This window comes from Motacilla alba, chromosome 2 (assembly GCF_015832195.1).
Source record: "Motacilla alba alba isolate MOTALB_02 chromosome 2, Motacilla_alba_V1.0_pri, whole genome shotgun sequence".
In the NCBI taxonomy this organism is placed as follows: domain Eukaryota; kingdom Metazoa; phylum Chordata; class Aves; order Passeriformes; family Motacillidae; genus Motacilla; species Motacilla alba.
The window spans coordinates 128448628-128476279 of record NC_052017.1 but is presented as its reverse complement, the minus strand read 5'-3'; the positions used below and the strand labels follow the sequence as shown (position 1 = coordinate 128476279).

The window sequence follows — 27652 nt, the reverse complement described above, 5'->3', positions numbered from 1 at the left end:
TAACGCAGTCAGTGTTTCCAGGATGTGAAATGTCCCAAAAGAAAATCTGGGTGAGAAATGTTGGGTCTGCAACTCATACCTTTGTATTGATACCTTCAGATTTAGCTTTCATATTTTTCAGATTCTGTACTGCTTTAATGTGTAACTGTGAACTTCATATAGTGTTAACAAGCTCTCCTCACAGTTTAGTTAGACAAAACAGTCCTTTTCCAGCCTGAGAACCAAGGACACCATTGCAGCTTCGGGCCCAAAAAGTGTAAAAACCAGTGAATTGAAGCAAGCAATCCAGGAGGATGGGACTTGTTTAAACTTCAGGTCCAATCCCTAACTATCCATGCACAGAGCCCAGAACAGCAAGGCTTTGACAGACAGATGGAGCGGCCAGATTCCTAAAGAAGATGCAGACTGCTCTGTGGAAGTAAATAAGACAAGCCACAGAAGTTGTGCCAACATCTTTACAATGCGCAGTCCACGTACCACGTGTACATTCAATGGGAGAACAGCTGTGTTTCCACAGTGCCTGCTACAGGATCCCCACAAAACAGATGGCAGCCCCCTCCCTGTCACTGCTGTGTGTGCTACTGAGCAACTGGGGAGATTCAGAAGGTTATTGTACTCTGCTCTCAGTTTATTTCAGTATTTCAACTGCACACAGAAATACCTTGTCTTCCTAGGACTGCTGTTGCAGGAAACAGGGTTCTAAGTTACTATCTGACCTACTGTTTAATTTTTAAAAAGCTTATTTTTTAATAAGCTGTTCTTTTCTTGAAAAAAAAAAAGGCAAATGCATCCAAAACCCCAAGACACACACTTCCCTGGAGAAGCAGCACCTGTGAAATGCCAAAGTCCATTCATGTTTTTTACATAAGATATGGCAATTAATAAAGGTCTGATAGCTTTGTTTTTCAATTAAAGAGGTTATTAAAAGTTTGGCACATGTTCCACAATATTGATTGCTTTGTGAGTGATTTTTAATTACATTTAGTAAGAGACATGAGGAGAAATGAGGAGCAGACCAAAGTCAATTCTGTTTGACTTTTGACAGTTCAGCAGGTCTCTTCAGAATAAAAAAAAGGATGCTCAAATCCTTTTACCATTTCACCATACTTTTGTAAAATAAGCCGACAGAAAACTATCCCAAGTTTGTTGCTGTACAAAGTTATGAGAGAGTTTTGATTTTCAAAGTAGCTTAAAGGAGTGCCTAAATGACCTTGTCCCACTTGATCATTGAATTCCTTTTTCCCCGAGGCTCATCTGTTGTCAATACATTATTAGCACACAGACAGTGGTAAAAACATGATGTGCACCACCAGATTGGAGAGGACAACACAATCATATGTTGAACACTGTTCACAAGGTTATTTGCTTTCATTATAAATTAGCAAGACAGTCAAGCTGTGTGTCCCCTTTCCAGCTCCATCTTTAGCTTGAATGAGAAGTTCTACTTTAAACATCAGGTGATTTGTTTAAAGTTACTAGCTGGAAATACTGTGCAGAGTTTTTCTAATGTTAAATGTTTGTCACTTGCACAACACATCCCATTCCTGCAAGAGTAAGTCTCTCAGGCAGGCAGCTCTGGACTCACAGAGTGCTCTCAGCAGTCTGGTGAAGATCACAGCCCCCGGCATGCTTCAACACATTTGTTTTCCTCCCAGCTCTATGTTTCACATTTCCTGAGCACTAGACTGTAAAATTCATTGATGTAAGTTGGTAAATATTACCTCTTTTAGTTGCAAGCATGGAAGAAAGAAAAGCGAACGATACAAAACAAACCCAAGCAAATGATAACGAGTTACGTTATTAGCGACCTTACAAACGCACTCTAAATCTTACTCTAAGATGAAAGTAACACATGGAAAGGACGGGTCTTGCAACCATAACACACCTCAGGCTTAATGTGGTTTAAGAAGTTTATCAAGTCTAGCCGTTCTCTTTGCTATCCTATTAGGAAAACCGTACACAACACTATATGAACTGTTGACATATGGGTATAACTACAGCATCTCCATTTAGTTCTCTATGCCAACTCCTAGGATTCCTGATTCAGACTTTTCAATTTTTTTCTTGTCCTAGGCTCGTTGACATCTATTTTGTAACGAGTCCTTTCCCTCGCCGTGCGCTGCTCTGCCAGTGCTGTGGCTGACCCCCCGCATCATTCGGTGCGGTGCAGGGTGGGCTGCAGCTGCACGTCTGTAAGTGTCTGTAAGTGTCTGTAAGTGTCTGTAAGTGTCTGTAAGTAAGTGCCTACACCCAGGACAGCGTCACCTCCTCCTTCCCAGCTCCTGCCAGCAGAACCAGAGCGGCAGGAGAGGCTCCCTGCTAACTGCCCCCACTATGAAACCAGCTGTCTGTTGTGGAGTAGCCCCTTCTTTACCGGGCCCTAATTGCTTGTTAATCCCTGAGCAGACGCCTCTGGTCCCACAAAAGTGAACCTACTATGACAGCAATTCCTTGCAAGAGGCAGAAGCTCTGAGGGCGGTACCGGGGAAGAGCCGGCGCATTCCCACGCCACCCGCCGAGCTCCCGCAGCCGCCTGAGGCTCTGCGCGCCCCACGGAGGGCAGCGTCACCGCGGCTCCATCTCCTCGAATGGCAAATGCCCGGCACGGCCGTTCCTGGTCAGCATCCCCCTCCTTCGGGGCAGCCCTTCATGCCCATCCGTTCCTTCCGCGACCATCCCGACCCACTCGCGGCAGCGCCGCTGGGAAAAACCCACCCCATCCCGGCCACCCTCCCCGTCCCCTCCTGGACCGCTACCTCCTCCGCCGCCGCGGTGCACCTTGACCAGCACCTCCGCCCGGCCTCCCGCTCGCAGCTCCCGCCGCAGGTAGAGCCGCCCCGACGTCCTGTCGACCCCCACGGGGGTGGCACCGGGAGAGGCCAGCTCGAACCAGACGCCCGCCGCCCGGTCTCGGCTCCTCGGGACGGTGAAGACGGTGTCGCCCACCCGCGCCCCGGGGGGCAGGCGGGCGGTGTAGCGCCGGGCACCGGGCCCCGGCGGCTGCAGCGAGCGCGGCTCCCTTCGCCGCCCCGCGCCGCCCGCCGCCGCCCGCCCGCGCACGGCCAGGCGCAGGCACCGCGCGGGGCTGCGCAGCGGCCGCGGCCGCCCGTGGTCCAGAGCCGCCACGCAGAGGCGGAGCCGGCGCAGCCCCAGCAGCGAGCCCACGGTCAGCACCTGCCCGCTGCGGGGCACCACGAAGAGCAGGCGGCTGCCGGTGCCCGGCGGCCAGGGCCGGTAGGTGAGGCGCGCGTTGGCGCCCTCGTCGCCGTCCGAGGCGCGGAGCCGGGCCACCTCCGTGCCCAGCGGGACCAGCTCGTCCACCTCCAGCGGCCGCGCCGGCGGCAGCCGCGGCCGGTGATCGTTGCGGTCCAGGACCCGGACCCGCAGCAGCGCCTCCCGGGGGGACCGTCCCGCCCGCCGCCGCAGCCGGAGCCCGTACTCGGGCCGCGCCTCCCGGTCCAGGGGCTCGGCCGTGCGGAGAAGCAGCAGCCCCCCGCCGCCGCCCGGCCGCCGCTCCAGGGAGAAGCGGGAGGCGCCGTCGCCTTCCAGCGCCCACTCCCCGGCCGGCTCCCCGGGGCCCAGCAGCCTCCGCAGCGGCACCCGCAAACCCCGCACCCGCGTCCCCGCAGGGCTGTTCTCGGGCACCTGCCCGGAGAAGCGCAGCAGGCGTGGGGAGCCGCCGCATCCCGGCCCCGCCGTCCCGCCGAGCAGCGGCAGCAGCAGCAGGAGCGGGAGCAGCCCGCAGCCGCTCCGCCGCGCCCTGCCCATCCCGCCGAGCGGAGCGCAGCCCGGCTCTGCACCGCTCCCGCCGCGGGCACACTCGGCACCGGCGGCCCCGGCCCGTCCCGCGGCCACTCACGGCCGTGGGCGGGGACGGACCGAGCCCGCCCCGCGTGGTCGGGCGGGGAGCCCGCCCGTGGCAAAGCGCACATCCCTGAGGCGCAAATTCCTCACCTTCTCCTACTCTGTGGCAAAGCGCACAGTGTTGCTTGGCAAATTCCTCATCTTCCCCCATTTCACATTGCCCGTGAGGGTCATCTGTGAATGATCTCTCCCTGTCCCTGTTTCGACTCGTGAACTTTTTGTTGTATTTTCTCTCCTCTGTCCAGTTGCAGAGGGGAGTGACAGAGCAGCTTTGGTGGGTGCCTGGCTATAACGTTTTGCCCGGGGGTTTCGAGCTGATCTGATAAGCTCTCAACACCCCAACGTTACACCCCAGAATCACTCAGCATCCGTTGGAAGGCATAAAAGGAGCAGGAGGCTGATGTGACAGCGTCAGGAACAAAAAAGGTTTAATAAAAGGCAAAATAACAAACTCAAACCGATCCAGGTGCCACAGACTTGTGCTCCTGGTAAAAGGCACCTCACAAAAGCGATTTGGCTTCTTTGTTCTGTCGTTTTCTACTAAATGGCCCAGGCGGGACCTTTTGGCTTATGGCCAATTAGCTGTCCCCAAACTTGAGGTGAAGCCCCCAAGGTCCTATCAGTGATTTTCCTACCTGATCACTGGGAGAAAGTTCTGGCTCTTTCCTTTTTGGGGGCCAGAGGAAGGTTCTGTCACTCTGTCCATAGGGGGCACATTCCTACACCTGGCATTCAACCGAGGTCAAACCACCATATGCATCCAGCTGCTCCCTCCAGGTCTTCTGCAAGCTGAGCAGACACAGGATGAACTACACTTCCTGGGGAGGTGACCTGGGGGAAAATGGGTAATCTTCCTCCCTCTCCCGAGTCTGTATGAAAAAATCCACTCAGCCAAGCTACAAGAACCACCATAAAAGAAACAGAGGAAAAAAAAACACTATTACATAAAGAAGAGAGGACCTTGGGACACTTGAATCATAAGAGTAGTTGTCACCCAGCAGACATACTTCTCTGTCATAAGCTGGCTTTGTCTTGGAGGCACAGCCTCTCGGAAGTGCACATTCAGGTTGCTGCTCCTTCAGGAAAGATGCAGTATTTTTGGGACAAGAACAGTGTGTGCTGCTGTTGAGAGCACAACTGAAATGGTCCTTCTGAATGTACCGAGCAAACACATCAGTCCCACTAAAAATGCATAAAAGAATGTTCCGGGCGTGGAACTCATCGCTGTGGTTAGTCTGTGATCAATGGAAGTGTGAATTCAAGCCAGACCACTCCAGTGTCAACCACTGCTCATCAAACCAAACAGTACTCATTTTCTCATTGCTCCAAGCAGCAGCATCTTCCTGTTAATAAACAAGAACAAGAGTATCTTCCTTCACACAGTGATGGTAACAGCTCAGGAACATCCTTTTGTGGAATCTCCACATCCAGCTGGTCAAACTGTGTTAGGCATTGTTCCATCAGAAATGCTCCCTCCTCCTGCTTCGAACAGGCTTGCTAGTTTTACCAGAAGGATGTTAGGAAGGCAGGGATTTTTATTGCCAGCTGTGCTGTAACTTCAGAGGTGACATACCTAGGCTGGAGGTGAAGATCTGCTCAAGAAAGCCAGAATCCACTTCACTTGTCTTTAGTCAAATATTACAGGCAACAGTCAAAGGTGACAACCAACCGCTAGACCTGCACCTGCGCCACCTGGGGAACTACCAGTTTTAAGGAGAGATAATTGCTGGGAGATCACATCCTGTTATTACAAGCTGCCAACCTTTATTTTTTACCCCCTCAAGGACGATAGCTTTTAAAATGTGGCACAATGCAAGATTTCAGACTGGGAAGGCAGAAAGTAAAACCAAACAGTTTTACAGAATGGTTTACCAGTAACGACATGAGAGTGACCATCCAGGGAGCCATACCTGTGTAATGTGTTGTAGCAAGCTTTGAGTATGCTATGGTTGCTCTTTGTGCCCTAATTCCTTCTTTCACAAAGGCACTAGAAGGCTTATTAGTTTAAAACACTTAATGACCATGCAAACAAGTGTTCAGTTTAGGACAAGCTTAGCTCTGTATGGAGACACAGCACAGCACACTTCTTCTTAAGTGTGTTTCATCTTTACACAACTTTCAACAAGTAAATTAAATCCTCTCAAAATCAAGTTCTCATTTTTAGCCTACATTACAGGACACACTATCTTTTCTATTCTTTTCTATTCAAGCACTTAGAAACATGTAGTTTCCCCTACAGCCTGTGAAGATATAAACTACATTTTATTCACAGTATTCCCTCCCACCCTATGAACTCAATGAATTTCTAATACATTAACACAGCATTTTGGCAATAGAAACTCAGGCTTCTCCTGCATGTCACTCCCATTGCCAGAATTCAGGCACACCTCACAGAGCATAACCAGAGCCAAGCTCACCTTGTGGACACTCACTAGCACAACTGTGGTTTTTTCGACACCCAATTACACAAAACCTGTGTGACAACAAAACAAATGTACAGATATTTGTGGCCACAGATCCTACCCTACCATTTAAAGAGATGCAAACACACTTGAGTGCAGCCGTGTTTTCTAAAGGGACTTGTCTCCTCCTGCAAAACAAGCAGAATCCACAGAGACTGATCCAGTGTTAATCCAAAAGGACTTCTCAATAAAGATAGTGGAGATGGCTCTTGGCTTCAATAGGAAACAACACAGACAAGAAATAAATACAAATAAATAAGCTCTTTAGATATTGTCTAAACCAACACAGATATCTTCAGGACAGTGTCAGCTTCTCTTGCCAATCATCGTGAAATTTAGTTTTAGGGTTCTTCTTAAGCAAAGCTGATCTAGTGAACTGAGTACTGTGAACTGCAATCACTAAATCTAAGTACTGCCTTTCTGAGGCCAAAACATCAGCGAGCCCAAAAGCTTTTCTCTGTCCCTCCCTCACAGCTGGGACAAGCCCCTGGAATACAGCCAGCAGTTTGGACTACAGCTCAGATTGTCATAAAATGGGCCAACTTGGAAGGAGAGAAAAAGAAAAAAAAGGAAAGGAAAAAAGAAAGGAGCATCATTTATCCATGTGTTAACAATGCTGAAATAGACGAAAATGACCATTACTGCTTCAGAACTGTATGTTTTTCAGAGAGAGGTTTTCATGATGAAATTAAAAACGGGGTTCATTTTCATGTACCTTTCCAAAATTGCACAAATGGTTTAGTCACTTCTGCTGCAGTGATTTTGTCTTACTGCCCAGAACTAAAGTCAGCTCAGCCACAGAAACCACAGGTGCACCCAGCAGTTACTCCAGGGAGACCACAGCCCTGTACTCGGAGTCTCACGGAGAGTGTAACATGAGCCAGTGAAGAATGAAGCTGCATTCTTACCTGTCCTTTTTCAACTTGCTTCAGAGGGGAGAGCAGCTTAAGGCATCACTTTACATTCACCCTCACCTTACAGAATACTCTGGTATTTATTGCAGTTTAAAAATAAAGTCAGTCTTAACATGTTTTGGGTCCTTCCATTGCCAGTCAGTACAGCACCAGCAGGAGTCATGGCTTGACAGCAGACAGTACAGTGTAACTGTGAAACAGAAGAAATTCCAAGGCATTGTAAAGCTGTTCAAGGCTCTGAAAGTAAATGTACCGATGGTGTGTTACATCCTACTGAATAGCTCTGTAATTTTCAGGATTGCTTAATGTTGGTATATTCTATATATGCAGTTTAATCCATAACAAGATGCATCTCATCACCATTAAAAACGTCCATGACATCTATTACCTAAGCAACCTGAAAGCATACAGGGGTTGAAGTATGATAGGCTGGGTCACTGCAAAAATGGGAAAATCTAGGAAACTAGGTCCTACAAACAGATTCCAGAACCACTGTTTAGGTGGAAAATAATCCAAACCAACAGTACTTTCACCTAACACCTCTGAATCACTGATTATAAACAGAATATGCATTTTGTACAGAGACTGGCTCACATAAAACACCTATTTATAGACATATACCAATACAAATTGTATTATATGTAATAGAATGTTCTCTGTTTCACAGCCAGAGACCACAGTCTCAGTTTTGCATAAAGGCACAGAAGAGTACACAGATACCAACGTGAATTTCCTGCTGCCAGGAGGCTCCATTCCCCTTTGAGCTAAGCAACCACAAAGCCTGGTTGCTTGAATGGCTGAACTTGGACATCTACTTCAACATCAGCTCGTTTCCTGACTAGCCTAAAACAAAGCAGTCTGATAAATGCTCAGAGTCATTATAAATTCAAGATGTAAGTATGTATTTTTTTTCAGGTGCTAAATGATCTGGTTTTGCAGAAGTGCTCTGTAGGGTATTTGTACTGTCTTCAGAATTGAACTAAAAAAAATCAAGATTTTGTATCATTACATGTTAAATTATCACAAACTAATCTTTATTCAAAGATTCCTACTAATACTATTGTATAAAACAAGAGGGCTCCAAAATATGTAATAATGATCTGTAAAAATTCAAGGCAGATAATTCATTGGTAGATTAAAAAAAATGAAATCAGTAAGCATTTGATGTTGCATAGCACTTTATTTCCAGGTGATGTGCTTGCTGTAGGAAGATCTTTAGGGAGAAAGTCACAGAGTTCAATAATTCCATATGAAGCAGCTCACATTTTGCTGTTCATCCTCACACAAGTATGTCTCAACAGGCAGCCACAGTCAGCACAACATATGGATCCAGTCCGAGCAGGCTGCTTGTCCTCAAGAGCTGCAAGACTGTTTATGCTGCCTGTCAAGACAGACTTTTGAGCCATGCTGCACAGTCTTCCCTTGACTTCTCAAAGGATAAAATGGTTTGTGTTCCAAACAATCCATACTTTCTGGACTTGGCTTTTATTAATTTTTTTTTCTACAGAAAAAAAATTGTTACAAGAGAAAAATATTTACTATGTATACATTATTTTGATAAAAAGCTGTCCAAGACAACAAACAGGATAAAAGGAATTGTATTCCTTAGACTTGTTATTAAATAGCTGCACATAGATAAGTCCATATGCCACATATGTTACTGCTGCACATCACTGTTAACAAGTAAAGCACCACCAATAATTCCACTGCATTACTGAAGTAAACAAGTTTGAATCTTTGAAAGGCATTAAATCTTCTGTCCCACCAATAAACAGGTAACCTTAAACATCACTTGAAAGGCAGAAATACATACATTTAACTGTGCTGAAACCAAAACCATTGCCAGATTAATTACATTTAAACACATTGTTGAGGTACAAAACAATTCAGAAGACCTTTAGGCTTCACTAGCTCTGCATTTGGCATAGTGTGCAGCAACATAATGGTGTTTGTTTTCAGCTGTATTGATGAAGTAGAAAAGATTAAGATAACACAAGGCATGTCTTAGAATTCCCACTTTTTTCCCCTCCAAAGTTAGGTTTTAAAAAGAGTATTAAAGCATGATTATGCAGTTTTATGTTGAGGTATTATTTCACATGAAATATTGCTTGTGTTGGAATAAAGTTCTGCTTCTCTTTCATCTGCAATACCACAGTACTCCAGAGTCCACCTGCCTATCAATATTTACCACACTTACAGATTCAATCACCATTAGTGATAAAAGTTCCTCATCCCATCTCCAAAACACAACAGTAAAACAGACACCTATAAATGCAAACACACCATGTGTGCACACACCCAGGCATTCACAAGCACAGCCTACACCTTCTCCTGTAGGAGTTTTGGTTGAAGGACAGGTTATATGAAGTTTTAAGAAGTATTTCAAGGGTACCTTAGAATCCCTACAACCTCATCTTGCAGCTCCTTTTGATGTGAATTGCATGGAAAAGTTGATGGAAGGTCACAAGGTCTGGACACTTGAAGATGACTTAGTGAAAATAAGGTGGTAAGAACAAGACTTGGTCCCTAGCCTCTACCTTTCAGTACATAGTAATCCCACCAGAGCAAATAGTTGGAAGAATTTTCAACGCCTGTGAAATCTTTTAGCCCTCTTTCTTCCACATTTGTGTTTCTTCTCCTTATTCTCCACCCCCACAGAAAATGCATTTAAGATTGTGTTGTATTAAACTGTATTTCCATTTACTTTGGAAGACATGAAATCAATGGTTTTTTAAACAATATGGATAGAAGTTTATGCTCAGAAATACCTTTCCTTAGTCTCAAGCATCTCCTGTCAAATCTGAGTTCAAGTATGGGGTAATTCGGGAAGTGAAAGAGCATTTTTTTAAGATTAAGACAAAACTGTGTATGTTGGTTTAGCTGTGGGTTGGTCAAACTTTGATTCATATGTCTAAGGATAATAGGTGGGTGCCTGAAAATACTATACTAATTTATTTTTTCAAGGTATTTTTTTTTGCATTTACTAAGATCAAGTATATCAGAAAGTGGAAATGTGAAGGAGGAAATAAGCCAGCAGAATAGTCACACAAATTGCTACTCAAATTCTCATTCTTCCCAGTGAACAGCTGTTAGATGGCTGGAACACATCCCAGCTGCACCACTTGGGCATCCTCGGAGGCTGGCATATTAAGACACAACAGAAACTCTAGAAATCAGAGGGACAGGAATTAAAAAAAAAAATCTTCACAAAAAGAAACATAAATTGAGGTTTTTGTTTGTTTAATAAAAGATTGCAAGGCACATGTTTCAACTGAATTGCAACATCTACAGCAAAGCAGATCAAAATTTGTAAAACGTTCCCACAACCCTTTCAGGGAGTTAAACCTGTGATCTGGTTGGAAACCAAGCCAGGGTTGTCTGCACAAGTCTGGTGTAATTACGCCCTATTGTTGTCCCACTGAGGGATACCACTGGAACTTATTATTTTTCACAGAAGCTGGAGATTAGACAGTATTTTTGCTAGTCCATGGCTGGATAAGAAATTAATTCACTTTCTTTGTAAGATATGATTCTTTCAGTCACTCGTTTTAATTATGCCTTTTTACAGGAACAACCACAATGTTCTCCCAAATAAAAGGCTCATTCTGTTACTTAAGGCTGCTGTGCCAATGGTGCTGCAATATAATTTTCTCTAATATAAAAAGCAAGGTAAAAATCTTAAATGATTCTCCTAAAGCAGAATCAATTGAAGTATCAAGAATACATCTTAAAATTATAACAGTAACTATGTCACAGTTCAAATAAAGTTCAACTCATTCATTTAAACATGTATAAAGGCCAACATGCTACCAGACAGTTTTGTTGAGATGTGTGGGTGGCCTTATTTGTGGTTTTCTTAATATGTGTGCTCTACATGTATGTGTTCAAACTATGTTCTACATGGTAACACACACAACGCTGCAGTGAAACACAACAGGCAGCCAAGGACAGTTGAATGTTACATCTCAGCATGGCAGTCTAAGGCATGAAGCCAGAAGTTCTCCAACTTCATCTACCCAAGTACAGTTGTAACCCTGAAGTTTGCACCTGGAATGCCTTATTGCTGATATGAAGCGATATTCATGAATTACCAACTTCAAGAGATTACATGACCAACACACAGACATGTAACTCCTTGATAGTGATTCAAACAAACCTCAATTGGAAAGGAACTGTAAACTTACTTCCAAATATTACATCTGTATCCACCCATACAGAGGGGATTCCTGCAGGCCTGCCACAGCTGAAGTTAATACACAAGCTTCTGTTGGTATACGGTAATTGAGCAGTCTGAAGCAGCCCAGTGCAGTAAAACATGCACTTGTGCACAAGCAAATACATGCAGCCTGCACTCCAGCAGACACACAGGTACACACTATCCCCAACATGATGCCTGTATGCCCAGAAAGGATATGTACTTATAACTTGTAACTCAGTTGTATGGATAGGCGTTTCTCTCAGTGACAACATCCCATATATTCGATGGATTTATCTATTTTTTCAAATAAAATGCATAATTGAACATTTTGTCAAGACTCATAGGCCTAAAAATATAACTGAAAGTAAAAAACAGATTACAGACATGTTGGCTCTTGCAACAATAAAGCTTTTTTCTTTTAAATCACTCCAAAAGTGATAACAAGTTTTAAAAAATCTCAGCACTATGTGTTAGTGTAAAATAAGCAAGTGTATCTGCATAGAGCAGAGAAAAATCATGCACATACAACAACATGCTGCAGTTTCTAATAATTTCAGAGTTAAAATCTCCAATTTGCAGTAAGGATTGTTTTGCAGCTTCCACTTGCAGAATGGTTTGCAGATTTTTCAGCTGAGGGTTCATCCTATTTTGCCAGATCCTTCATTAAAGGCACATGGGCTCCAAAGAATCATTCCCACATGCCTGATAGACTGGTCTCTGGGGCAGGTGTTACATTAATTTGTAACTGCAGGTAACTCCTAAGGGGTGAGCAACTTCTTCCAAAACTTAGTCCTGGCTTTTTGTCCAGTTACATCTACATTAAGCAAAGCTACTGTTACCATTTATTGGAGTTTCCATTCTCAACACTAGGTTTAGGCCCAGAATTGTAATTAAAACACCATTCATTTTCCTGAAAGTCTATCAGCCATCAACAAACAGGATGGACAGATCATTTGTTAAGAAAAGGAGTTGTAGAGGCAAAGAGGGGCATATAACAAATTTTAGAGGGAAGCAAAACTGCAGAGTACTTTGCCAAATTTTCAAAGATCTGTGTATTTGCATAATTGATATAAAAATAGCTATGAACACCTGTACCATTATTTATTAATGGTGGTGATTATAGTGTTTTAAATGACAGTTATGGCACTATCTTAATATAGCTATTGCATAATAAGTTGAGTGAAATGAGTATCACCCATCCATACACACACACACACACACACACCTGCACATACACGGGGGGTGAAACTGAAGTGCAGAAGTCTCAGTAGCAAACCTGGTTGTCCTGCTACACTTGCCTCAAAACAAGTGTGGCATACTGTGGTATACTGGCCCATTCTGGTGGCTGCTAAGAAAGACACACTTATGCATACACACATAAACACCTAAGTGTGGAGAAATGCTGAAGACAAGTTCTTTCCAAACTGAAGATCTGAGCTTGTGGGCTCCCACTGCTAGGTCTAATTCCTAGCATTTCCACCAACACGCCTCTGTATACAACAGAGACAACAATAAAGAGATCAGTGCCTTAATCCATGGAAGTGTTGTTTAAGTAAAATCTTCCTTATCTGATTTATAAAAACTATATAGCTACACATAAGATGTATAAATGTATAAATGTGTGTTTGAGAAACACAGAAATGTTTACCATGAAAGACAGGAAGAATTAAAACAAAACAAAAAGAAACCCCAAACTAAAAATCCAAACACTTGAAAAGACTTGGGATAGTGATTGCTTTCTTGCTAAAAATTAAAAGCTATATGACTTAAACAAGCTCTTTAAATAATTTTTCTGTATTTACTGAAGTCTACGCATATCAACTCTCTAACACTAAAGTTTGAAATCTCATTTACATGAAGATTAGGATGATTTCTAATGGGAAGAAAAATGTAAAAACATGGAAGACTGTAGCACATTGTAGAGACTGTAAAACTGATAAATGTTCCCGTTTCCTTCAAGGATGGTATATGTGTCAGCTGATCTGTGGATCAAAGAATTTCAGTTTGGTAAAGTTGTCAGTACACTGCATGTGTGCACATCCATCTGCAAAAATAGACTTCCTTGCTCAAAAGGAACTTTTCCAACTGAAATTCATTCACAATCAATCCTCAGAAAGAAGCTTGCATGCTTTTTCAGGACTGGAAGGATATCACAGTGTTGATTCTATATACAAAGTAGGATCTATTCCAGTATACTCGAGTGAAATAATTCACATATGGAGAATAGTTCATTTTGATTTCATGACAAAATCGTCCATATTTTGAGTAGGCATAGTTGTCACCTTCCTCGCAAACCACCTGTCAGAAAGAAAAAGACCTAATTACAGTACTGAAGATAAGTGGTTACAGAGTGTAATTCTTTACATTTAATTAACTTTTGTATTCTGTAAATTTCATTTATGATAGACATTTAATTTCCACATTGTATAGTTCCAATAAACTGAAAACATATTCCCCTGTAATTTGTTGAACCACCTAAAAAAGACTTTGTGAATTAACCCCTTTGTCAGTGTACTTGGTTCATATTATAAAGAACAACAGCAGTGGAAATTATGCACATGCCCTGTTTGCACAATAGTTCAAACCTGACCTGCACAGGGCATACCAGTATGAAGGAAACCAAAATCTCAATTACCTTTCCCAGGCCAAGTAAGTTTGACATACCTAATAAAGACCAAAGACACACACACATCTCCCTACAAATTCCAACCAAGTGACTTGGAAGCAAACTGCGTTCTAGCATCTACTGTCTGATATCCCTGGAGAAATCCCTTCATTATTCCTTCTGATGCCACAAATTTACATGGTTTTAAAAAAACGTGGTAGAACAAACTCATGAAGAAAAATCCACCAGCGGCTTCCAAACACAAAGATAATTGCCCTGAGCTACAGTCCTTCAGCAACAAACTGCTGGAAAACATTTGTCTTTCCCTATCAGTAAACCTATGCTCTCAGCCAGGGTCAGAAACAAGGTATTGGACTAGGACTACAGGATGTATGACAAGCTATGAAGTAGTACTTATCTTCTTAAACACAGCAATTCAAAACACATCCACAGGCCTGTCAACACACTGTCTGTCCACTGCCTCACCTACTTTGGGAGTAAGTAAATGCTGTATTGCAGTCTCCAAATAGGTATTCACTAGCTTCCAGTACTTTGGAGTATCTTGATAATCTTCCAATACGACTTAAACAAATTTTGTTAGCAAGCAAACTGAGAGATTTGTTTAAAGCTTCCTGAGACAATACACTTTATTAACTTTACAGAACAAATGATGTCAGTTTTCTGAAAAAGACCCAAATATACCCAAAGCAACCACAACAACAAAAACCACAACAAAAAACACAAGAAGGATTATCAGGCTTATGTGCGAGAGAGAAGCATGCAGGAAGCACGTAGATGAGAGATGCAGGGGTATGAGGGCATGGAATCCTGAGACTGTGGTTAATTGCTCCAGTGGAGATCCTAAGTGTGAAGAGGAAACAGGAACTTACTCATGCAAACACAGATCTGAGAAGAAACTGAGAGGTAATGTGCAGACTAACAATCATGGAGGTTATTCAGACACGCACACTTAGTTATGGTACAGTATATTGGATATATCCTGGAATAATCACAGCATACATGATTTTAGCAGCAAGACTAGGAAAGAAATAACAGATTTCAGCAATGGTAAGGAAGTTAATAGAAAAATGGGGACAATATCCTTCATAGATAAAGTAGTTAGGAAACCTAGAAGTGAAACTGACACCATCTGTAGATTCCTGGGGAAATATGGAGTAATTCCCTATTAACATCCCACTCCTATATTGCTTAGAGGTAACTGGAGACTCCCTCTTTCTTGTTCATCTGAGAAAAAGCAATGAAACTCTAAGCAAGTTTAAGGCCACCCCCTGCCTTTATAAAACCAGCATTTTTGCTGGATTTCCAGGAAGCCAATGAACAAGTGGCAGTGAGATCACCTTACAAACTCCATCTTACTCCCTGTTTAAGCAGCAAGAGCAGCACTACCAACATCCAAAGAGACAGAACAGGTCAATGACTGAAGCAGCATTCATGGCGCAGTTCATTCAACCAATCTTTCTAGCAGATGTGGTTTGGTTCAAACTATCTGTTGGTGTGCTAACCTATCTGCAAGGCTGAACTGAAGAGACTTGCACCCTCATCAGAACCAAACAGTCTGTACTGAACTAAATGGCAGGCTGGTCCTCATCCCAGCCAGAGTTTTAGAAGAACTGAGTTTATCCATTTTAGAATTTCATCTTCAAAGCTAGTAAAGAATGCCTTCTGTGGCAGGACTCCACTGCTTTTGTAATAACCTGTTCAGGTGTCAATCTTGAACATTTATATATAGTAAAATGGTATTTAATGATTGTCAGAAAAGCAGCACAGCTAGATACTCATGTGTTAGGAGGAATTAGGGCAGTTAATAGTATTAGGTAAGATTACAAGTTTAAGAAACAGACAATCCAAAACTTAACCGATCACTTTTAAAACCTGAGTCTTTGTCTACATGTCAATTACAATAAGAAAAATAAGACCAGCATTGTAAGACTTATTTTCAATGTAATTATTTATGCATTCAAACATTTATTTTTTCTCACCGATACTTACATGACCATTAGCAATATCCAACAGATCTTTAACTCTACATCCTCTTACAGGTCCCACTTCATTGCAAATTGAATCTTCAATAACCAGAAAGTTGGCTTTGTAAGATGTGAGTATCTTATAAATATCTTCTGCTGACCTCTTTGAATAGATCTGATAAATCTATAAATTAAGAAAACATGATCATGCAATGCAAAAATCAGTGATACCATAAACACTGGGACACACACACCCCCCAACAATGACCTATCTGCAATGACAAACTATATATACACATCAAGCTATGAAGTTTGGCTTTGAAATCTCCAAAACAGTGAGGCAATGGCCAGCTGAATGGGAAGTATTTGTCTCTGATGATGGCAAGTTCTCATCTTACATACTCCAAGTGGCCTGAAAAGTCTTCAGAAATAATATTTTGATATTTGTTTCTGTGCAGAGTGAAGCACTGATAATATACTTGATAATCCCTTCCATGTTCACCAGACTCCTATGTCCTCCCCCCTTCTAATACAATTGATTTTTTTGCATTACATTTGGGTGAAGAGGAAGACAGTTCCTGTGAGATGCCACATTTAGGGAACTGGATACTCACATTCTCATTTCTTTTCAGAAGATCATCATCATTATACAAAGGCAGACTTGACACCATCCATCCCGTACAGAGCTTAATCACACCCATGAGCTGTGGGCTGCCTGCAAACACAGCAGCCACAGGAGCCTGGCGTCTGCAAAAGCAACACCAACACACACTCTGAGTACTGCATGCACTGATCAGAACAACTTTATAAACTGTGGGATCTGTTAGGGTGCTGCAGAATGGACTGGAGTAGGTGAAGGTATCGTTGGGGCTCTCATGACAATTGGTGATGGTGTTGCTGTGGCAGTACTGTCCTTGCCAGGGAAAGTCCAGACTGCAGCAATACAGAGTTTGAAAGGAGGGGTCCCTGCTGGGGCAAGGGCTGATGGTTGTTCTCCCCTCCTTGCAATCCACCCAGCACCATTCAGAGTGGTCCTGGAATGGATCCAAGTTCTGCTTTTCTGAATGGCTGCCAACTTGTGACAAAACAAGCTGGGGAAGGAGGGTAAGTAGGAGAAACAACATGACGTTAACTTGTAAGGGAATGATTTGGGATTGTCATAACTTGATCTCTATTATGTATTTCATATGTAAGCTCTGATCAAGTATTTCATCATCTATGAGAAAATAATGTCAGCGTACAGAATAATGTCTATAGTAATCATGTTTCTGGGTTTGGGATAATTTTTTGACTATTTGTATTTCTGTATTAGTGAAAGAAAACAGTCATTGTCACTTTATTACAGACTTTGGCAACTTTTGTAGAGAAAATTCAAATTAAATTTGTATTTTAAGAGAGAACACTTTGAGAAAATATACTGTAATAATGACATTGAATTAAAATTTCAATGTGGATAGCTAAGTATATCCATAAGAAAAAAAACCCCCTTTATTTTCTTTAAAAATAAGAACAGCTGCTGAAGATAAGGGTAGTCAAATTGCTTGTAGCTGAGTGAAACTCAATGAAATTCACCATGATTAATTATGTACTTGAAGTATATGCAGACTAACATAAAAGCCATTAGGTACTTGGCATTATTCCACTTGCTGCCTTGAAGAGCTACAGCAGTGACAAACAACATACACTACTACAAGAAGTAATAACTGGAACACTAATTACCAGGCCTGCCTTTTGTGAAGATGGACAGGTTGACATTAAAGACTACATAAATACAGAAAGCAATATTCTAAAAAAATAGTTAAAGCTAAGTTATCTGAACACAAGGGATCTAATTTTCAGAAAAGCACAGTTCCTAATGACATAGTTTGAAGTTAAATTGAATGAGGCAAAATGCCATTCTGAAACCTTTGGTGGTAAGAAAAACAAATCTGTGAAAATAACTTGATGTGGTATTAGCTGTGTATATGCTCAGTATGAGCTGTATAACATAGCTCCATATGCGCTGTGGTCAAAGGGGAAGGGTGAATAACACATGTATCCTGACCAAAGTCCCTAAATCCTCACATTCAGGCATTTAATTTTATTGGCTCAAGCACATAACATTTCAGGGGTTTTGTCCACTGCTGGCATTACAATCAACACAAATCCTGTAATCTAATGAAATGTTAGCAAGATCTAAGATGCTGCTAAAATCTCCACTTCTATTTGGAAACTACGTCTGCAATGACATTAAACACGACTTGCTCGTGTGTTCCAGGATCTTCTCTTGTAATCCATGATAAACTCCTGTTTCTTTTATGGGAACAATACCAAACTCAAAATATAAAACTGCTTCCTCCATGCATCATTGAATACCAAGGGAAAACCCAGCTTGACAGAGGTAGCTCCACAAACTGCTGAGATAAAAATACCCTTGCAAAAAGCAGTAAAATACAAATGTTGGACTTCATGCTTACTTTATCCATGTCATAAGTTCTACTGTATCAGGATCATAGAATTCTTGCAGTTCCGTAAGCTCTGTCATTATTCTAGGGAAAAACTGATGGAAATGTTTTTGGTTACTTACAGTTTAAAAAATTATCTACAGAGCATCTCATTACATTAAGGCCTTAAGTGACACAACAGAAATGGGTTTCAACAGTTTTGCCCCCTGACTGGTATTTTTGCTTGAATATTTTGCAAAACTCAGCTTACATTTACTTACCTGACAGCAGGAGACCCTCTCCAAAATAACTATGTTAAACAGAAGTTCTCATCTCTCTCTATTTCATTAGGATACTTTTAATTAAAGATAAATAAATAAGTAGCAGCAACAACATTCATCAACATCAAGCGGCCTTAAATGCATCAAAACCATAGTTCAGGTGGTGATATACAAATGTCTACAAATAAGGGCACTGAACCAAGAAGATGATAAATCTCTCATGGTAAACCTGCTTGAGCAGGAGGGATTGGACTGTTGTGACTTGATGGAAAGGTAAGACAGGAGAGAAGAAATTTCCTAGAAGAGCCCTGGTTATGTGCCCAGACTTGCTTCTGACTTCAATCAATGCAGTGAAGAAGAGCACATTACATTGTGTGAAGTGAGGTATCTCAGGTCATGCTTTTGAAAGCCATTTTGGGAAAAGGAGGGATTCTGTGAGATAGAATGTCACCTTCTTCAAAGCATGCCAGCTTGCAACCCTGCATCATGGTTTCCCTACCCTGTCATGTTTGAGGTCCTTCTTTACTAAGAAGGAAATTTTTTAAGTCCTTGAGCCATTTGGTGCATTTATCTGAAAAAGCCATGACTGGAAACTGGCCAGCCTTGAGAGGCTGAAACAGGTACATGTACATGCTGTTGTAAATGCTAAGTTACTGGATATCAGCTCTTTTGGAAAAGAATGACGTTTATAGGTTCTGCCAGATTAAAGAGACAACTTAATTTGGGACAGCCACAGTAGACAGACAGTTAGAAGTGGGAGCCTGCTTTTAACTGAGGACTTTCCACCCCCACTACCTGGGCAACTCAGCTGTCAAGTGACAGCAGTCTAGAAACAGCATAAGAAAAGCTGCCATAGGCTTGTGACAGGGACAAACAGCACTGCTGTTACACATACACTGGAACTACTCCCAGAACAGAGGGATGGAAAGAGGAACTGCTACTGCCACCCCAAGGAGAACCTGCTTCACTCATCCATCACAGCACCTGGAAAAACCTAGTTAGAGGAGGGACTATGCCAGACACAGTCAGAAGGTAGCCAAGCAAAAAGAAACTGAGCTATGCAGTCAGCCTTTTATAGCCACGGTAACAGATTAGGAGTCTCAAGGCATTTTTGCTGCTCTGTTACTTCTAATCAACATTCCCAACCTCAGGGATGAGTTATGAACCTGGAGAGCAAACTGTTCACCACTGCTTAAAAGTAGAAGCTGGATCAGCAATGGATGAAGCCCTCTAGAGTCCAAAACCCCACACTGCTTTCATTAAAACAATCTGAAAAGGAATTACTTGAGTAACTAAACTAGTTTCCTCTATTGTAATAGATTTCATAACTCTTTTGAGCAACTCCAGCTTTTTTTACAGACAGTATATATTGCTCCATCAAAAACATGTAAAAAGTCAGGCTACAATAGAAAATTCAGTTGTAGTCTAAGATAGATGTTACAAAATCTGTTAAAATACTGTTGAGCAAGAATGGCTTCTATATTTGAATTCTCAGACTAGCCAAACTATTTTAAAGCTGTGCCAGTACAGCAGAGGATTACACTTCATGAGACGTTTCACATATTTTTTGCACTCACAGGAACTTAAAAAATAATTTCCAAATACTCTACCCCCAGTCTGACTTGCAATAAAGAACTAAGTATTCATTGTAAACATGGAAACATCTGTGTCTTTTCCTCCCTGTATTGTAGTAGGTACAGACCTCGACACAATGGTCTGCACAAAGAATTTAACTCCATTATAATTTGATGGGAGCTTTTCAAACAGTTTATTTGCAAATGGCCTCCTGTAATTTCACTTCATTCTAACTTTACTCCTTTTCACTAAAACTAACATTGAGGCAACATAGTTTTCAATATCCTGAGTTTTCATTTGGCATTATTTCCTTTGTTGAGTCAGTTTATGCATCCAAAGCTTAACAGCTGAATATAATAAAGACTTCATTTAAATGTAATTACAATAAGCGACTGTTAAAAAATTAAATTGTCAAATATCTTATACCGAAAAAAGTAAAGGCTTTTTTTAAAAACTAAACATATTTTCAATGAATGACAGCTTCAATTTCATTACATATATTTAACTTCACTGAGTACATTTCGTTATATTTGCTCATCATTTTGACTCATACTGTGCCTACATACAAAGAAAACTCCACAAAGGTACTTTTCTTACCTCCTTCCACAAGCTGAATCCAATTATAGTGGGAACTGCCATACTCAGAATAAGAGCCTAGAAAGTATATGTTAGAGAAAATGGATTATGCACCATTCTCCAGCTCTGAGGTGTCTGTTGATTCTGCTCATACAGTGAGCAATATTTATGCCTGAAACCTTAGAGTGACAGTAGGTGAATCTTTGTGGTTTTCTACCTGGCAAAAAAACTTTCCTCAAACAAGAATTTGCCTAATTTAACATGAAAGGCTTCATTTGACTCACAAAAACTTTACCACCAATTTTAGGGACAGTTAATTACTACTAAAGTAACAATGATTCCATGTGCACATGATGTAGGGAACAGAAGACGGTAAATACTTCACATTCAAATGCTAGGAGAAAGGAAAAAAATCAAGCTTTTCAAACCTCTAATCTCGTTCAGAATAGCATTATTGATATGCAAGACTAAGAAACCCATCTCTCACCATACCATCATTCCAGCTGATACAATTTTTGCTTTGCAAGAAGGAGAAAATACCTTCTATGGTACAGAAAACATTTGGTAAGGAATGCACACAAGGCATTCCTTTGATATTAAGCTACTAACACATCTACTGTGTTAATAGTAAAAAAGCAGATCTACATCACAGAAAACATGAAGTACATAAAAGAATGTGCTTACCATGTAGCTGAACATATTGTTACTCCTTGACTGAAAGAACACAGTCAATGTTTCTGATATAGCAGTGTATGGTATTTTCATGGGAGACATAATGAACATCTAAGCATAATATATTTATTCCTATAAGCCTCTTGAATTTAGGGTAAGCAATATCCTATCCCTATTTTATTAATAAAACCAATGCACAAAGCTGCTAAAAATCACACAAAGCAACTCTTGTCATATTGAGAATAAAGCTAGGGTTGGAAGCAGGGGAGTTGTTTGCTCTGTAACACAAGCTTATCTTTAGTCACAACACTTCTCTACAATGGCCATACATGAACAAATCTTATACAAAGTAATTCAACTTACCATTTCTTATGAAGCAGTTTTACTCTCAGCAGTTAAATTCACCTTACTACACCATTTTAAGACCCATTTCTCAGTGAAACAAAGCTTATGCCTTCCCTGTGCACCAGTACTTTTTCTCCTGCATTCCTCCTAAAAAGTGCATGACCTTCTTGACCAATCCCAACTAGATATGACAGAGAGACAGAGGTCTCAAATATTTGTTAAAAGAAATTGATAAGAGTGAAAGGGAGATGAAGACAGCTCTGCTTTTTATGAGGAAAGGTTGTAGTGTGAATGCAACTTTACCACCAGGTAACAGAGAACAAATGATTCGAAGAAGAAAAGACAGAAAAAGCAGACCATATGCAATCCACTGCTCACAGAACAATCTGTTGTTTTCATGGGTTCTTTCATGGGTCTTAGGTACCTCTTGTTTGCAAAGCTATATACTTGCTAGCTGTATTTTCCAAGACTTTGGCAACAGCAACTCACCAGCAGTATTGGGTGCACAGCTTTCAGTCGAAGCCACTTGAAAAGCGTCATCCAAAGTTCAGGAGAACACACACCAAATGCAGCAAGCATACAAACATAAGGTGTCCATAGATATTTCATTCTGAAAAACACTGCAATAACTTAGTTGGGACCCTGTGTATGCCTCTGTACTCAAACTATGATAAAAACATTCAGATTTTTTTCTTATGTCAGACACAGTCTGGATGTTCAAACAATCTGAGGTTAACTTTGATGGTACTGGAGGGTAAACCAAGGAAATCTCTAGCAGAAGAGCTGGCACCTGATTATCTGCTGTGAGATGGAGGAGCAAGATCCAAGGTAAAAGATGACAAAATCCTTCATAGAGTTCAGGGGAGGATGAAAGAAAAACAAAGAGAATGGCAGAGTCACTTGGCTGGTTTTCCAGCCAAAAAGGGATAAAAAGCAGCTATTTGGCAAAGCTGTACAGACAATGTACTTTAAGGGACTTTCTGAAGAAAGGAAAGAAAAATATTTAATTAACTCTTAAGCATAGACTAGTTAACTTAGAAAAACTACAGGACAACACAACATTCTGCTCACTTTAAGCAATATTTGTGAATATTTAGATTTTAGGATGAGGAGGCTAATAAAAACACAAGCCTAACATCTACAAGCTGATTAAGCTGAGAAACAAGATTAGAATAACGACGTCTTCCAAACATCAGCTTCTCTAGCTAACACAATACTTTTGAAATTAGTTCTCCTACTGCTTCAACATGTCAAGCAAAGGTACACTTTGTGGTAGCCTACACACGAGAAGACGGATAAGAAATCTTCCATGTCCCAATATTGCAGCACTATTCTGTTCATCAGAACATTACACAAGTTCTTGCTAAAAATAATTACAGCACAGTTCTACACTAAAATACCATAAGAAAGTGATTAAAATGTGATTCAATTGATGTCTTGGATCTTGGGTGCATTAAAGTTTGGAAAACATGCTAAAGAGACCAAGCACAAGTGTACATATAGCATATCCAATTTATAATCAAAATTGTCTTTGACTACCCCTAAGTGGTATCACTATATGACAAAATTATTTCTGAAAAAGGGTGATTTCAAAGGGATAAACAGTGCATCACGTCCAGTAAGGAACTCTGTTGATTTCAAAAGAGATACATCAAAATCAGACTTACCCTTCCAAACACATCGCTAGACAACCAAGCAAAATTGTGTGAATTACATGATAAACTATTTCTGGCCTCTCTCCAATTCGACCATCCTCAAGTTTAACTGTCTCTTTCAGTGGTTCACCACTGCAGTTGGAGAAAATGAGACATCACTTAATTCAGACATTATCCCAGGAAAAGGTGCCAATAAAAATACTTTTAAGTCAGCAGTGCACCGAGATCATTCCATTTCATAGCATATGATATTGTTGCACTGTTTACTAGCTTTTTGTACTTGATCTATGACCTATCAGTACCCACTGTCCCTTGATTTAGACTGCAACCTCTCTGGAGCAATGGCTGTCCATTGATACAACGGGACCACTCTTATGATCACAAATCTTACTTTAAGGTAATCCAGCACCAAGAGACAGTCTAATTTAAGAGCTTGTACATTCTACAAACATTTAGACAAATCATGCTGAACACGCATTTTAAGTTCCTTCATATCATTAGCATGGTAAAAAATAATGGAATCTGTAGGATGATAATTGTATATGGAATGTTTGTACAACAAAGACAACACAAGTAGCTTTTAGTCACATTATTATAAATTCTAATTATATATAACAAATAAAAATCATAGCCAAAATCTTGCAGTGAAAGGTCTTCTACTAACAAGATAGCAAGGAACAGAATAAATAACACTTCCTTCTACCATTATGTGATTTCTGTTTACATTTTTATAATAAGCTTCCTTATGAAAATTAGAAGAAATATTTTGAGATTATTAACTGATTAAAAAAATTTAAAAAGAAGAGAGAGGAAAAGGTTTATTTTAAGATTTTCTTTAAAAAGGTGTTGGACATAATGTAGTCACTGTTCATAACAAAGTAATAAATAGTTATTTCAACCACTAGCAAACAATAAGAAGTTTGCTCCATTGTTCTGAATATCCTATCACACATCCAACCTGACAAACATTTTCATTTACAGCAGCATAACCTTTATGTGTTAGAAGCCTTCATCCTTGAAATAAACCTATTGATTTTTGCTGCAGACAAGTGAGAAATTCGTTTTAGTATCTGAGAAGTTACACCATTCAACTTTTACCAGGAAGAGATAATTTCCTAACCACTGAGTTTCCAAGACAAGTTATGCTAGGATCTACAGGGTTGGTATTCTTAGTTTTTTTACAAAGACAGTTCCACTACCCCTTCTCTCAAGGGAACTGTGAATCACTGTGAAACGAAAACTAATTGAGTCAGTTTTCAGTTCTGTTCCAAGCAGCAAAGGCTAGTGGACTTTATCACAGTAAACAAATGTTTTTAAAAACCAACAGTGAAGCATTAGAAATCCAAAGCCCTCTCAGCTCCACCCATCTCATCTTCTTCAACATGTAAACTTGAAAAAAAACCATAATCCCAAATCCAAAACAGGAAAACAAATTCTAGCAACAATTAGATAATTTTGCTGTTGGAAGGAGAATTACAGATATAACATCTTTCTCTGTCAGTGGGAAGAGACAAACACATCAGCAAACATTAGCCAGAGCTCAGCAGGAATTGCACCTGCAGGAAAACAAACCAATGACAACTCCCTGTCCTGACAGGAGGGATGCTCAAGAACCTCCTTACTAAAGGACTTTTCTTTAAGAGGCTCTTGTGGGCCTTCCCACTGGCGCTCACACCCTGATAAGCTCAATGGTAAAACAAACTTTGGAGCAACAAACATGATGACTATTCCCTAAGGCATCCCGAAGCCTCTTATTTTTAACTTATTTTTTACATAAACAAGTTACTTACCAAATTCTCCTAAAAATGACCTGAGTTACAGAAAAAAAGCAGATAATTAATACTAAAATATAAAAAGGCAACAGTGATGACTGCGTTAGTCGCAAAAAAAAGTCTTGGGACGGTGCCTGAAGAGATTCTTGACAAAGGAGCCAATTCATTGTAAAATTCCTAGTAAGGCAAAAACATTCCATTAAAAACAATAACAATACCCCAAAGATTAGGAAAAAACCCAACAACCCAGCACAAAGCAATTGCAGTTTAACCTATTCATGTCATGGGAAACTACTTGAAATTCATCTTTGACATTATCTTTTTATAATTTGAAACTGCTTTGCAAATACTCTTTAAAGTAACTGTCAAAAGTCTATCTTCTCAAAAAGTATCTGTGATCTGAAGAGACCAGACTACAAATCCTTTCTATCACAAAAGCCCAACCTCCTACATAACTCCATTATGGGGACCAAAAGAATCTTCTTGTCACGGTGGATTAAGATTTTAGAGATACTGATGCAAGAAGGTATGTTTGTCCTCATTCCAAACAAGGAGATGAAGAAAGGAAAGCGGTCATCTGAGATCATAAAGAAACCTGAGACACTGCCAGGAATAAAATCCTTAATGTTAAAATTCTAGTTCTGTAGCTGAAGCCACTTAATCATTCTTCTTTCTCAGTTAGCAAGCAGGAAGATAATACACTCTGCTCAGAAGCACTGTCAGTGTGTATTCTCAACTGGAGCTGGTGCAGCATGTGGTGCTGTGAATGCATTCTTGTCTTTGTTTTGCTTCCCTCCCTCTTTCATTTTCTCCCAAGGGAAGACTAGAGGACAGAACCACTTTCAATTAGACAGAATCGGTTTAAAGATTAACAGCTGGACATGTCCCAGCTGGCCTTAAAAGACAGATCTTGAAGCTCTTGTGCTGCAAATCATAATTCCAATACATGGTTACACAGTGTTCCAGGCGTAAAGGCACCCAGTTTGTCTCAATTTCAGGCTTCATTGCAGAGTCTGACAGTCTGAAAAGTGATATTTAGCAAGGCCCCAGGGGGAAAAAGAGGGAAATCCATTAATACCTGGGAGCTGAATAAACTGCAATCCTGACCAAGAGTCCCTTCTTTTCTTGCAAAACACTTAGGAATGGGTATGTGTGTGTGATAAACACTGCATCGTAGTCAACATCACTACATCTTGTCTTCCAAAAGTTCCCCAACAGTTTCAGTTGGGCGTGATGTCATTTTCCACTTGTTCCCCTGAAAGGCTGTGAAGTAGTTTTTTGTAAGAGAGATGCAGTTCTTCAGAGAGAGCTCCAATTGCTGCACAGAATTGCAAGTCTTGGCTCGGGTCCAGGAGTGTGTCAGTCCTTACTAACACTCCATTGGAAGTTTTCCAGAAAATCTGTTGCCATGACATCTTCTTGCAGTCCAACATCCAACTCTTTTACAGATACTAATGTTTTTTCTTAGAATTACAATTCCCTCTGACTTTTAAGATGTCCCTTGTCCTAATTTATTCCAAAATATACAGGGAATACTGGGAGTACCCACAACCCAAGCCTCTTTTGAGATAGTATCAATAGTTCAAGACTCTTTCCAGAGCCTTTTTTCCAGGCTATAAAAAGCTCATACTGCCACCTTTACCCTATTATCTTTGCTTTCAAGTCTTATTAGAAACACTAGACAGGATACAGAAAGTTTTCACTCTTCAACATCACAAGAGAACAAAAATCCATTAAATGCTTTCACCCTAAGGCATGAAAAATACTGAAGTGCCTCAGAAATCTCAATGGCCTAAGTAAATTCTGTATGTGCATTATTTTTTTTACTTCAATCTTAAAACCAGACAACAAATACCTAAACTATTTCCCTAGCTCATCTATAAAACTCTCACAAGCCACTGAAATGTTACACTTCTCAGAGCAGTCTCAGAAGTTTGGATATCTTGGGAGGTGTAAAAGTTTAAATAAACTTACTTAGTTGTGTTTAAGCCAAGTTTTACTTCAATGAACTTCAGCAAATGCTCATTTTCTTTATGAGGAATGAACATCTGAAAATTAATTTAGCAGAGAAAAATCACACAAAATGCTGGAAGCAGTTTTCACTGTAGTCATTCAGACTACAAAACGTCAGGTAACTATCAACTACTTAAGATTTATTAAAACTAACAAAATGGATTAAGTGCACTAATTAAGGTACTGCTATTGCATTGTAGATCTTCAATAAATCTACATTTAGGGTTTCCTTGACAATATTATTCCCGTCATTCCACTACCATACCACACCAGGAGGGCAAGTGAAAAGCTGCCAATAAGCTGTCAAAAGAC

General features: G+C 40.8%; 2 protein-coding genes across 6 annotated transcripts in view; both read right to left on the bottom strand.

The window, feature by feature from the left end:
• Positions 1 to 3852, bottom strand: part of LOC119697904 (neural-cadherin-like) — a 55689-nt gene extending 51837 nt beyond the window's left edge. For 3 of the 4 annotated variants that reach the window (XR_005255994.1, XM_038129270.1, XM_038129271.1), the window contains exon 1: positions 2757 to 3844. Coding sequence is in view for 2 of the 4 variants with exons in the window: in XM_038129270.1 (XP_037985198.1) it covers positions 2757 to 3768 (1012 nt within the window). In the remaining 2 variants the exon portion in view is untranslated. Of the gene's footprint in view, positions 1 to 2756 lie in introns of all 4 variants that reach the window. The other variant, XR_005255995.1, reaches the window with a different exon arrangement.
• A 4548-nt stretch (positions 3853 to 8400) lies between these two features.
• DPY19L4 (dpy-19 like 4) overlaps positions 8401 to 27652 on the bottom strand; it is a 34373-nt gene continuing 15121 nt past the window's right edge. For both annotated transcript variants that reach the window (XM_038127916.1, XM_038127915.1), the window contains exons 11-19: positions 27302 to 27375; positions 25346 to 25504; positions 23568 to 23687; positions 22390 to 22510; positions 20905 to 20961; positions 18485 to 18567; positions 16643 to 16775; positions 16054 to 16212; positions 8401 to 13736 (exon numbers count right to left, since the gene is read on the bottom strand). In XM_038127916.1, the coding sequence (XP_037983844.1) occupies positions 13572 to 13736; positions 16054 to 16212; positions 16643 to 16775; positions 18485 to 18567; positions 20905 to 20961; positions 22390 to 22510; positions 23568 to 23687; positions 25346 to 25504; positions 27302 to 27375 (1071 nt within the window). In that variant the 3' untranslated portion in view covers positions 8401 to 13571. The remainder of the gene's footprint in view (positions 13737 to 16053; positions 16213 to 16642; positions 16776 to 18484; positions 18568 to 20904; positions 20962 to 22389; positions 22511 to 23567; positions 23688 to 25345; positions 25505 to 27301; positions 27376 to 27652) is intronic.